Here is a 13,944-nt window from a genome sequence, read left to right on the forward strand (position 1 = left end):
TAAGTTTGGAGTTTAGCTTATTATGGTTTTATAGCATTCAATTAGAGGTTATCATATCGTACGAAATTGCCTCATGTGAAATAAGGAATTAGCAGCTGTGCTTCTACTTTTAGATTATTTGATTAGGAAAACTTATAAAATATAAATGGTTAATAATAAAAAAGTATAAAATTGTATAATCTTTTGAAGTAATTACATGGCTTTCAAATAATTTTCAAATCTTTTGGGTTAAAAATTTGGTGAAGATGCCTTTAATATGAAAATGAACAAAGGCTAAAAGAGAAGTCAAATAATATAAATGGTGGCGTAATGTATTTTAAAAGTATGGTTGTTGTTATATGAGATGATAATAACAATAGAGAAAGATATTCTGATAACCAAATTGTGTTATTATCAAATGACTATCAATTAATCTTACCGTTAGATCGATTATATGGATCCAACGGTTATATTTATTTTCATCTTTGTATAGTCATGATTTCTTAAATTTAATACTTTATATTTATTTTTACCTTTGTATGATTATGATTTTCCATATTTAATGCTTTCACTTTAAATATAGAGAATCATGACCATACAAAGATGAAAATAAATATAACCGTTGAATCAATATAATCAATCTAACGATAAAATTAATTGGTAATCACTTGATAGTAACACAACTTAATTGTAACAATATCATTTCCCAATAACAATCATGTTGAATTTTCCATGGAATCCCAACAAGGACGAGAGGAATACGAGTAACAGTGACCAAGTGTTACTGTGTTTGACAAATTTTTTTTTTCAAATACCATTTGAACAATATTTTTTATTAGACTGTCCCACGACGTGATTCGTTATGACTAGCAGCGAATTATGTTTGTGAATGATTTCGTGACACGTAATCATATTGCATATCAAATTTGTTATCGCTAGTAGCGAATGCGTCAACTTTTTTCTGTGAAAATATGCCACATGTCACAAAATTATTAGCGAATATAATTTGTTACTTGTTATTTATCGTAACGAATTACATCACGTGACAATCTGATAAAAAATATTATTCACGTAACATTCGATGAAATTTTTGACAAATAGTGATCCTTTGGTTGATGTCCCGGGATACGAAATAAGGCACCACGATAAATAAAAAAACAAATAAAATAAAAAAATGAGAAAAAATTTAGAAAGGAGGGAGAGAATGAGAGAGAAAACGACGACGCCGAATGAATAGTAGCACTACAACTACTACTACTTTTTAAAACTCATTTCCTCAATTCCTCTCTCTCTCTCACACTTGAAAAACAGTCGCTGTATTTTCTCTCTCTAAAACCCTCTCACGTATGATTGTAGATCAGGCCGCACCAACCATTCCCAAGTTGGGGTTTGTGTATTCATTCCCTTGGTTTTCAAGTTTGAATGGCCTCTGCTTCGTCTTCTTCTTCGTCCTCCTCCAAGCTCTGCTTCAATTCTGACTGCAAAGAATTGAAGTCCGAAAGACCTAAGAAAGGTTGGAGACTCCGTAACGGAGATCTAGCCGAGCTTTGCGATCGATGCGGGTTAGTAATTTTACCATTTTCCACTATTTTGTTGACTTGTGCAGTGTTTTATTTGAAGTTACACGTGCCAGTTAGTTTACGAGATTGGGATATTGGCTCAACTTTCTGGGTTTGGGTATTCCTTCTGCAAATGTTCACTGCTTTAGTTTGTTTGTTGTTTTGAACTTCTTCTATTCGAGGGTATTTCGGTTAACATGGTTGTGCACTAGCTATTAGGTTTGTGCTATGAATTGTAAACTAGTTTTGAACTCAAGAGACAAAACTATGATGATTTTAGTTTAAATGCAGAGGGTCTCTTTTTTTTCTTCAAGATTGATATATTTATGATTTCAAGTGTTTTGTATTGTGTTTTATGGTTAGTTCAGTTAAATTTTGGAGTTGTATGAGTTATTTATTCACTGCAAGGCGCAAGCTTAGTTTTTCTGCACATCAGCAGTTTATTTACATATTGTTGTCATTTTGAATTATATTAAATATAAAAATAATAATCACTCCTCGTTAAACTCCGACTACTGAGGTTAGGGATGAGAGTATCTATTACCGTTACATATTTGCAAAGAGGCAATGAATCCCTTTGCAAATATGCAAGGGTAAAGATGTAAGTGTTTTATGTGCTATATGAAATATACCAAAAAAAAAAAATTAACATTAATGTGTTACATTTTTCGTAAGCGCTAATGAGATGCACTATTTGCTGTAGCATTTGAAGCCCTTGTCGCTGTAAGTGTGCTATGTGCTATTAATAACTAGATACGTTAGCATGGAGAGGTTCTCACTGCCACAAGATATTTTATTATGTTCAATAACAGAGTTTGACCTCCCTGGCATAAACATTCATTTTCACTCTGTTTATAATGGAAAGAACAAATAAATAAATTTTCTGTGGTTTGTTCTACTGGATAACGAATGTCTTGATCAAGAATTTTATTGGCCATATGTAAATATTTTTGCCTGTTGCTTATCATATGTTTTGTAATGATATAGTTTTTTTGAATAACAAAAAAATGAGAGGTATATGTTGAATTCCGTGTCTCAATAGCATAACGGAGACTCTATTATATAGGTTGACTATGTCAATTACATAACAACAACGTAATGATGTGGGATACTATATTTCCAACAGTTTTCTTACATGATGCATATGTGCCATTCCTTCTCTAAAATTTGGTTGTTTCCGTGATACTTAGTTCTGCTTTTGAAGAAGGGACATTCTGTGAAATTTTTCACTCAAATGCTTCTGGTTGGAGGAATTGTGATACTTGTAGAAAGGTGAGCCAAATCTTTATTGTAGTTGCTTAAAGTGCTTTATTTATGTTACCATGTTAGATGCAAATAGCTTTACATAGGTCCCCAAAGCCGAGTTCGAATTATTTAATTTTAACTGATGATGAATCGTTCTTTGCAGCGGATTCATTGTGGGTGTATTGTTTCAAGTCATGCCTTTGTGTTGTTGGATCCTGGAGGAATTGAATGCTTTGCATGTGCCCGCAAAAATATTGTTTTGGTAGGTTTCTCTATGATTGTGAGGACATTTGTACCTTTGGGCTTAACTTACAGTCCTTTGCATAGCATGAGCGTCCTATGGGTTATATAGATCCTTTTTTTGATCCATTTCCAGTGAAATGAACTCGAGAAGTTTCCATTTCGTTATCAATGGAGAATTAGGTAAAGATTTGTCTCGTGCGAAATTAAACATTTCCTTTGACAGTTAATCTTGAAAGGATCAGTTCATGGTAGAAGTATGCTACAAAATTGAAATATTTTGAAGCTGGAATTCTTCTTTCTCTCTGGTAATAATAAATAAATAATTTTTTTAATAGAATCAATTATAAAGAACGTTGCATTTGTTACTGTTTGAGTATTAGTTTATTTTTCCTTATCTCCTCTTTTATTAAGTTATGGCTAGACATGTCTGCTATATATTGTGCACTCTGTTTTTTGACACCCCTCTAGCATTGAATTTTTCCTTTTTATTTCCTTTTCCCCTCCCTTTATTTCCACATTTTTTATGGTTACAACTCTTATTTTTGTTTGGGACTGTCTTAACTTTTTTAAATATCAATCCAGTATGGGCTTGACTTTGCTTTTCTACCCAAGGTCTAAAAGTATCCTTTCCCCCTTAGTTTCAAATGCCCTTTTGCCAATCTTAAACTCCATGACAAGCAAATGAGCTTCAAATGATGGTTGTGGCATGATGCTTGGACAATATCTCATTATAAGTTCTGCTTGGATGCAACATTTTTGGCATAGTAACTCTATTCTGTTATCTGTATCTCAGACATCTAACCTGCCGTGGCCACAATCTTTTTCCCTTCAAAATCGTTTATCTGAAAGACTTAGAGACCTGTCTGCCAAAAGTTGGAGTCAATTAGCTGGATCAGGTCCTGTACCATGGAAGCAAGCACCCAGTCTGTTCAATTCAGTTTCTTCATCCGACCTGCTTCCAGATGTGCCCTCTCTAGTTGAATTATCAAATGGCTTTGACAAAATTTATGGCAATGAAAGGTTACCTGCTTCGTCTTTGGAAAAGAAAAATGAGGATTTGTCTGGAATATCAGTTAATTGGAATGTTAAGCTTGGCACACGGGAAATGATGCTTATGAATGGTAATCCAGTCGTTGACCTTCTCTCAACATATTACCTTTTCTGTTATCATGTTTATGAGGTAAAGGAGTCGCTTAACCACATGGAGATGAATACATAATCTGATTCTTTGTTATACTGCAGGAATGAGAAATGATGACAAATCAAGTTCGTGTTTAAATATGTGCCAACAGCCTTCTTCTCTGAAGGAAGAACCATCTCCTCAACCATTTGGTTTGTCTGTACCTTATTCATCTCCAAATGAAAGAAATGGTCAAATTGGGGTAGCTGGAAGTCATCCACAACAAACTCCACCTCCTCCAGGAAAGCAATTTAGTGGCACTATGCATTTAACGATTGACTCATCAGGTGAAGCTCAGGTTCGCAATGGACGGCCTCGAGCAGATGCCCGAGGAAGAAACCAGTTACTGCCACGGTACTGGCCCAGGTGTACGGATCTGGAGCTACAGCAAATATCTATAGAGTATCCTTCAATTCAAATATGATCACGGTGTTGGTTTATAACTTTTTTAATTCACCTCATTTTCCAATTATGTCTAAAGTCATACAGGAAGCAACATTTTCTTAACTTCATCTAAGCTCTAATTCTGTAATTACTCCCTTGTTTCAAAAAACCTTGAGTGCCAGTGATGCTGGGCGAATTGGGCGTTTAGTGCTACCAAAGAAGTGTGCTGAGGTTGGTCTTGAGATTCTTTCTTCAAGCTATTGTTGGGAAAGTATTTTTGGATTGAGTATAAGTTCTGTGGATGCTTTATGTTCATAATAAACTGAATTCATCATAATTAACAATTGGCTGTCTGTCTTTTGTACTGCCTGCATGCCATAATTCTCTTGTTTTGCCCTGTAATGTGCTGTGATATGCTCCTTTTTTAGAACGTAAATTAGTGTATATTATTCAACGAGGTGCTAATTTTTGTAGTAAGTTTGTATGACATAATGATATTGTTCTTCTCTCACTTGTATTTCCCTGGAAAGTAATGATAATAAATATAGATTGTAGAAACTGGGAGGGGTCAGGATGAGTGTCTTCCCAGGACCGGAGAGTAAAAACCAAGAAAATATCTGTTAGGAATCTAACATAGAAGAAACACTCTAGAATGAAAACTTGAATATTATTGCTATAAAGTTGATATCAGACTGTCTGAAACATATTACAGTGGCAGAAATATGGCAAATATGAAAGAAAGATATAACCTAGAGCATCCAAGAGGCTCTAGTCTCTCCCAATTTCTCTCTGTACGATTTTTCTGATGCTTTCCCACACTTTGTTCCCCTCTCCACTCCCTCTCAATCTTTCCATCTCCCTTACTAATAATTTCTCACTCATACCCATTAATTTCTCACTTATGCTCGTGCGTTCCCATTAATTTTCCACTCATGTCTCTGGACCCACTTTAGGGTGTGATTCCCTGTTGCGCGTTGCCGCCTATAGATGGCTTCCCAACAATACTCCCCCAAAAATATGGCACCTACATTGTCGCAGCTGACTCCCACAAATTCTCAAAACCAGGGAGGCCTTGCCATTTGATTAGCACTTCAAGCAATCCTGCAGGAGTTACATGAGGATTTAGCATAGCCTTGGGCTGTACTTGCAGATCCCATTCCTCAGAAAGCATTGGAGGAATATCTTGATGTTCAGTCAGGCTGTTATAGCCTTTTTAAGCAAGAAATATGAAAAGTAGGATGCATAGGGGGTAGTTCCAACTTGTAGGCAGTTTGGCCCACCCTTTCAAGAACCTTCTATGGGCCATAGAATCACGGACTGAGCTTTTCATTCAGTCTTTTGGCTAGGGATTTAAGCTGATAAGGCTGAATTTTGAGGAAAACTAGATTTCCATGCTCAAACTCCTATTCTCTTCTGTATTGATTCGCTTGCATTGTCATACAATTCTGAGCTTGGTAGAGTTTTTCCTTAAGTTCATGAAGAATTTTGTCTCTATCTGACATAAGCTGATCTACTTCATCCATAGTAGATGGTATGTTAACACTCTTGAACAATGTACGAGGGTTTCTTCCTTGAAAGGAGTCAATTGTGTGGCTCCACGATTGGTATTATACCAAAATTTTTCCCACTGAATCTGTTTGGACCTTGGATTGGTAAAGCACCTCAACTCAAATAAGTCTCCAGTCTCCACACATTTATTAGGAATCTCAGTTTGTCCATTTGACTGAGGATGATAAGATGAAGTAAATTTCAGCTTGGTTCTAGCTTGATTAAACAATTCTGTCCAGAATTTACTCATAAAGTGTTTATCCCTATCTGAAACAATTGTAGAAGGAAAATCATGAAGCCTTACAACCTTTTTAATGAATCTATCAGCCACTTTTGCTGAGTAGGGATGGCAAAGTGTGATGAAATTAGCAAATTTGGTCCAACAATCTATTACCACTTTATAGCTTTGGGAGATATCAATGTTCAATGTAGGGTGATGTATTTGATTAGAATATATGCTAGAGTAATAATGAAAAGGTTTTCACCCCAACATGACTTATGATTGGATAGTCTTCCTAGCTTCTTTGTTATCTCTGCTAATTGTATGCTTTTGGGAATTCCTTTGACTGATTTATAGCGGTATTGGGAGGCTTTGTTGTGCTACCGTGTCTTTTTTCTTGTCTATTCTTTACTCTGGAAGGATGTGTGTGTGTTCCGCTTTTGTATTCTCTGAAAATAAAAATTTTCTTCTATAAAAAAAGAGAAAATTATAGAAATAAGGCTGTAGTTAGCCTACCAATGTTCATACTTCAAGAAAATGGAAAGTATTATTCTTCCGAAGCATGCTAAAACTGTATCTTGTTAATATACTGATAATCCAACTGTTTCCATGGTATATACTGCAATGCAATCTTTACATACTCATTACTCAAGTATAGTATCAATTAACTAGAGAGTAGAGTCCCGCATCTGCATTATTTTGGATGCTGTGTGCAATTGTGGGATTGCTTCTGGGCATTAGCAATAGTCTTTTTTAAATTTGGTAAGGCCATCTTATTCTTTTATGAATATTTAATCAAGGGTTATATTATAGTAATATATCTTCTCCATGAGACAGACCTACTTCCCACCAATTTCTCAGCCTGAAGGATTGCCACTTAAAATCCTTGATGCAAAAGGCAAGGAATGGATATTTCAGTTTCGGTTCTGGCCAAACAATAACAGCAGAATGTATGTTTTAGAGGGTGTCACTCCATGCATACAGTCCATGCAGTTGCAAGCAGGTGACACAGGTGAGATATTATCATGAAGGTGATTCATGTGTTGGAATATATAGAATATTCTTCTTGTTTCCTTCCTGCTAATTGGAACTTTAGCTTAATGAGTCAGATTTGCATGAATTTTTCTTATGGCCTTGTTAAGTACTAATACCGCTGGTACAAACACAGTCCTAATTAAGGAAACAATCAAGAAAGATATTCTAAAATAACCTAAAGATATTTTTATTATTCTCTAACCCTTTTCTTGAAGTTAAAGTTCACTAATCCTTAGCTTGTTACTAGTAACAAACTCACAAACATAAGACAAATAACATATCCCATCTTAACAAGAAATTATCACCAAGAGAAAAGAAACTCAGCACTTCAAACATAGCATGGAGAAGAAGATTAGAAAATGCTGGACCATCCAATTTCCGAGAAGAAGAGAAACTCCAATGTCCAATTAAAAAGAGAAACTGAGAAACTCCTGCTCCCAAACCTGTGACATCCTTAGTCGCAGTTTTCTGGGTGGTAAAAATCACAAGAAATTGGGACGACTTCTGTTCCCAAACATATGACATCCTTAGTCACACACTTTGGTGGTCCTTCACGACACCCATGGTCATCGAAAACATTCCACACGATAACGTTGGTAGCACATAGAAGAAAGAAGGGAAGATGACTGATGATCTCAAAATGCACTTGTCACATGCTGCAAAACACACCAAAGCACCAACCCAAACCTGATCCACCTATTGGAATCTCCTCTGGTCAAACATACATGCAGCACCCATAGCCATTGTTGTCAAATTAACCCCCGTCACCTAACCAGCAGAGCTCCGGTCAGCCACTGAGCCTTGCTGAACTTGTTGCAACTCCATAATCGAAACACTGTAAACCCATCAATCCAAGATTCATCCAACACTAGCACCCTTCAATCTCTGCGTCATAATCACTTTCTTCTGCCTGGCCAGAGACTGTACCTAAAGGACAAAATGAACCTAAACCATCTCTGGTTACCACAAATCATGGTGTAGGCCACAGACGCGGCTGGAAATCAGAGTTGCTGGCCGGTGGGCACCCATGCCTCCCAGATGTCATGTGCACCACAAACATTCCCTGAACCTCCAGTATGAGCTTGAATCCTTTTGTCTATGTACTTGTGTGCTTGACAATTTCCCTCTCTCCTTTCTATAGTGTGTTGTACTACCATCTTGCTGTGATTGATTGTTTACTTGAGTTCTTGTTTCATGGCTGACCTGAGTTGATTTTCTCAGTAACATTTAGCCGGTTGGAGCCAGAAGGGAGGTTAGTTATGGGATTTAGAAAGGCTTCAAGTGCTATGCCATCTGATCAGGTAATTGCTTGAACAGCTGCAATGTATAATTTTCTGAACTGTGTACCTATATGTTTGAGCGAAAGTTAAATAGTTGATTGAAGTTTTGTTTGCTTAGGCCTAACTTTACCTGGATGCTTGTATGAAAAAGTATACACTTGAAATTAGTTAGCAGACGTGTGTTCGGAATCAACATTATTCTTAATGGAGATTTTTTGGATCCAGACTTAAGGTTCTATTATGCCCCGTTGTAGTTTTGGACTTCAATTTTGTATTTTGTCTGGATTCAGCTCAGGTTACTATGACTGATCTTATAGTTGTGGATATTTTCTAATAAAGGATAATTTATCAATTTAATAAATAATCTGTTATTTTTGTTGCATATTTTGTATATTATACATCGTGTACCCAGTTATTCAGTTTGGTCAAATTTTGAATTTGTCAACTGAAAATTTACATCTATTTGCATATTTTTCTTTTTGCAGGACAATGAAACTAATAAGACTGGAAATGGATTTTCTGCACATGGTGAAGTTAGTATCACACACTAACTCTGTTGTAATTGCTAATGTTCGACATTGAAGATATTCTCATTCTTGGTTGCATTTTTCACCTGTCATTTAGGTTGAATTGGCTGATCCTGGTTCATGGTCTAAAGTGGATAAGTCAGGATACATCGCAAAAGAAGCATTGGGGAGCAAATCTTCAATGTCTAGAAAGAGAAAAAGCAGCATATTGGGTTCAAAGAGTAAACGTCTAAGAATAGAAAATGAGGATCTAATAGAGCTGAAGATTACATGGCAAGAAGCTCAAGGTCTACTCCGTCCTCCTCCCAGCCATGTTCCAAGCATTGTGGTGATTGAAGGTTTTGAATTCGAGGAATATGAGGTACCTTTCCTCTTGCTTCAATTTCAGTAATAGCTTGAACTGCTAATTTTATTATAGTTTGTGTTGTGATGATCTAAACCTACCATTCAAACTTTGCTTTCTTAAGGTGATCACCAATAATAAACATTGATATACTTCGTTGAAGAGTAATTCTTTATATCCTTTAGTCATATAAAACTGACAAAATGATACTGCTGATGTGTCTATGATGCAGGTAATATAGGTGATTCACTATGTAGTCTTAGTTGGAATGTAGTCAATCCTATATGTTGTTATAAAACTCATTAGTGGAGTTATGAAAGTTCAGAAGTCACAGGCTGCGCAGACAGGGAAAGAAAGGGATGGGAGGAGAGTTAATTTGTGCATTTGAATTCTCATGAATGATCCTCAACTGGTTTTGGTTGAGGATTGTGTATGCTAGATCTTTGAATTCCAAAACCTTTCTTCTTCCCTGTCCTCCTGTAGCCCTTGGACCGTAATACATCGTTGGCTTAAAATATTGAAGCCACTAGAATTGTACATCCAATGTTGGATTGGAATTGTAGTGTCTCTCTTTGTTGTCATCTTTCTCGTTGCTTATTCATTTGAAAGAGTTTTTGGAATTACTAAGCATTGTGAAAACCTTTATGCTGAGAATGCTTTTACAGGATGCTCCAGTGCTTGGGAAGCCTACAATTTTCACCAGTGATAATGTGGGGTAAATCACCTATCCTTAATTAGATTTTGTTCAATTTCCTTTTTTTTCTTTTTAAATTTTTATGTTGATATATCTTATATATCTTCCAGAGAATGTGGAATGATGTTCTGTTGTGTGCACAGCATGGCTAATGAAAACCAATGATTTTTTTTAAATACACTTATTTATTTATTCATCTTTTATTACGATATTATTTTGGATTTGATTTTATATGGTTGCTCTCACTGGGAGACAATCATGGGCTTTTGAATGTTTCTGCACCTTCCGTGCGTTTTTTTTATATGTATAATTCACTTAATTTCTCATTTAGACTGGGTGATTTATTTAGTTAATTTAACCATGTAAATTAATTGCCAGCAATGAACTTTATTTGTGCCAGTAAAAAGATCCAGTGGGCTCAATGCGAAGATTGTCTCAAGTGGCGCAAATTGCCAGCAAGTGCACTTCTTCCATCAAAATGGACGTGTTCTGATAATTCATGGGATCCAGAAAGGTACAGGAGTGGTCCATTGTCTTAATTATCATAGTCATTTTTGGTCCCTTATGTCGTCTTTAGTTTTTTTGAGCTACAAATTGGCAGATGAAATCAATTATTAGCTTTCCTGAGTGAATAAGAATGCATTTCATTTAAGACCATTGTTATGGACCAAAAGTCATGCGTTTCAAGAGGTCGTTTTCTTAACCATTCAATGCATCAAGCATGTGCAAACTAGTATCTTTTCCTAATATAGTGGCACTAAATAAATGTTTGGCTCTGTTTGAATTTGATTTTGTTTTTTAGTTCTTCAAAACTGTTTTGTAATATAGATTTTGAAAATTAAAAAACAAGAAAAACTTGTTTGAGTACAGTTGAATCTAAAGTTAAAAAGAAGTTGAATTTATTTACAAAAGTGCCATTAATGAGCCTTCATGATTACTAGATTGCCAACATAAAGCAATTTAAAATTGAAAAGAAATTGGATTTATTTTCGAAAATTCCATTAATGAATCTTCATAATTACAAAATTGCCACCACAAAAACAGTAAAACTAAAATATAAAAAGTGGAAGAGGAGTTTGAAGCATCATGTTAGGATACATTGTCAATTTTCACCCTCTGCCCCTCAACTTATTCGATGTTTACTTTCACCAAGCACGTAATTAATCTAACTAGGTGCCCTGCAGAATCATTTGCTCAAACTTTATTACAAGTCTATACAAAAATGTAACCAATACATTAGTTCATTATTTTTATTTGTGGAATCCTCTATGCTGCCAGATCTTCTTGTTCAGCTGCGCAAGAGCTGACAGCGGAACAACTTGAGAATTTGCTACCTTCTTGTAATTCAGGTTTGAATTTTGTGATTGCTTCACTTGAATCCAATGTCTCAGATTCCTTGTTATGTATGATTTAATTTCAATACAATGAATTGTTAAACTGGGGTATGAAGACTACTATGTCATTAAATGCTTTTGTTTTACAGCTGTTTCCAAGAAAATAAAGGCCACCAAGCAGGATCCTGATCATGCTGAAGCTTTGGAGGGACTTGACACACTTGCAAATCTAGCCATCCTGGGAGAGGGTGAGGCACTCCCATCGTCTGCCCAAGCCACAACGAAACACCCACGTCATAGACCTGGCTGCTCTTGCATTGTTTGCATTCAGCCTCCCAGTGGAAAGGGCCCCAAGCATAAGCAGACATGCACATGTAATGTCTGCCTGACAGTGAAGCGTCGTTTCCGTACCCTTATGTTACGGCGTGAGAAGAAACAATCAGAAAGAGAAGCAGAGACAACACGTAAAAAGCAGCAGCAACAGCATCCTCAGCCATTACCTTCATCTGAAATTTTGCTTGATGATGATTCTTTGCCTTGTAGTAACACGGGTGAAAGTAGCCCAAACCAGAACAAGGAGGGCAATGATGGTTCTGATGATGATCCTAACCGGATAAAATCATCTGCTTCGCCATTCAAAGGCCAAATTGATCTCAATATCCAGCCAGAGAGAGAAGAAGAATTATCACCCGGTTCAGATTCTGGCGGCATGATGAAGTTGCTCCATGATGCTACCGAGAGGTATCTCAAGCAGCAGACTGGGTTGAACTCTGGTACTGGAGATACATCAGGCAGTCAATTGCAGCAGGTTGGAGATGTAGTGAGGGAAGAGAAACTTAGCAATGGTGTTGCCCGTGGCAGTAATAGTCATAATGCTGATAAGGAACATGCCCAATCTTTGTCTATGAATGTGTGAAATTCATATTGGCGCTAGCCATAATTGACACGTCTGAAAAGCTATATTGAAGTGGGGAAAGATTTTGCTGTACATTCATCCACTTCGGCTTCTTGCTTTTTCATGTCTGTACATAAAGAGGGGTAGGAAGAAAGGAAATTGGTGAACAAAACCATTATGTTATGGTAATATAAGTGGACATAGCGGTGTGTGTAGGGAAATTATGGGATGCAGCTGAATGGAGTAGTGGGTTGAAACTATTTAGTTTCTTTTGGAAGCTCACCGTGCCACCTGATTTCAACAACACTGAAAATGTAACTTTGCCTAATTTGTTCTCTCAATTTATTCTTAGTCTGTAAGCTGTGTCTACAAAATGTAGTTCTGTTGCTATTTCTCTTGATTGGCTGCACAGTTGTACCTGTTTCAGCAGGCAACCTTCTGTCTACAACCAATGATAGGTGAGACATATCGGTTGTTTTATGGGAAAATGCACTCATCCACTTATATCTCCTATCAGCTGCATATTTCTCCCTTTAAACTCTTGATGTAGTCCCAGCCAAATCTAATCCACTGTTTAATTATGAATATTCTCTTGCTCAAATTGTCGCTACCGTGATCTTGCAAGACCCTTTTGGAGTGAAAAGATACTGGATTTTCTGCCCTTAACTTAATGTCCCAGAAGTACAATTTTTACCAATTGGTCAAGCGCAATTGATAGTCTTCCTATAAAAAACTCATGTCATGGCTGTTCTTGAAAGTAAATTTAAACAATGTTCCATCATGTACCAAAAAATACTATGTGCTGTTGATAATGTGGTGAAAGATTGGAGGAGAATGTGCTGAAATAAAATACTGTATGATAAATAAGTTTTGATATGTACGTACTGAAATGCTTAATTTAAAATACTGAAATAAAATACTGTTGGTAAGTACAACTTTTCCTTAATTTAAAGTACTTAATTTTTTTTTTGTAATCAGTTTAAAGAGTTTTACATTTTCATTATGATGTCATTAAGTTAAAATTTGCAAAAATGTTTTTAATGTTTAAGTTAGGGGAAAAACATCTATCCTTTTAAAGGATATAAGTTTATATCCTTTTAGATCCTAACCGTTGATTTTCGTCCATCAACGGTTATAATTTATTGGGCCAAACTTAATGGGCCAAATTTATTATTATTAATTAATTAATAATTTTAATCCAATAAATTATAATTGTTGATGGACGGAAATCAACGGTTATGATATAAAAGGATATAAGTGAGATCTTATTCCCTTAAGTTAAATATAAAAAATACAAACTATCTTTTTTATTGTCTACTTTTGTTATCACTCTTATCATTTCTCTCTCTTATTGAGATTCTGATCTAACGGTGTTGAAGAATGTAAGCAAAAGTACACAGAAAAAAAAAAAGGTAGAATAACCAATCCCTATATATATATATATATATATATATATATATATATATATATATATATAT

The 13,944-nt window shown here is 35.7% G+C and overlaps 1 protein-coding gene across 1 annotated transcript; it reads left to right on the plus strand.

Annotated features, from left to right (window-relative positions):
- Positions 1-1,281: 1,281 nt before the first annotated feature.
- Positions 1,282-13,194, plus strand: LOC133306695 (B3 domain-containing protein Os07g0563300-like). Its single transcript, XM_061507054.1, has 14 exons — positions 1,282-1,541; positions 2,729-2,810; positions 2,947-3,045; positions 3,820-4,147; positions 4,269-4,608; positions 4,725-4,821; positions 7,196-7,370; positions 8,615-8,694; positions 9,159-9,206; positions 9,298-9,561; positions 10,209-10,258; positions 10,638-10,751; positions 11,516-11,586; positions 11,721-13,194. The coding sequence occupies exons 1-14, from the start codon at positions 1,402-1,404 to the stop codon at positions 12,485-12,487; spliced, it is 2,655 nt and encodes an 884-aa protein (XP_061363038.1). The 5' UTR covers positions 1,282-1,401; the 3' UTR covers positions 12,488-13,194.
- The last annotated feature ends 750 nt before the right edge of the window (positions 13,195-13,944 follow it).

This window comes from Gastrolobium bilobum, unplaced genomic scaffold (assembly GCF_033153095.1).
Source record: "Gastrolobium bilobum isolate Gb01-03AN ecotype WA unplaced genomic scaffold, APGP_CSIRO_Gbil_v1 utg4375, whole genome shotgun sequence".
Taxonomy (NCBI): domain Eukaryota; kingdom Viridiplantae; phylum Streptophyta; class Magnoliopsida; order Fabales; family Fabaceae; genus Gastrolobium; species Gastrolobium bilobum.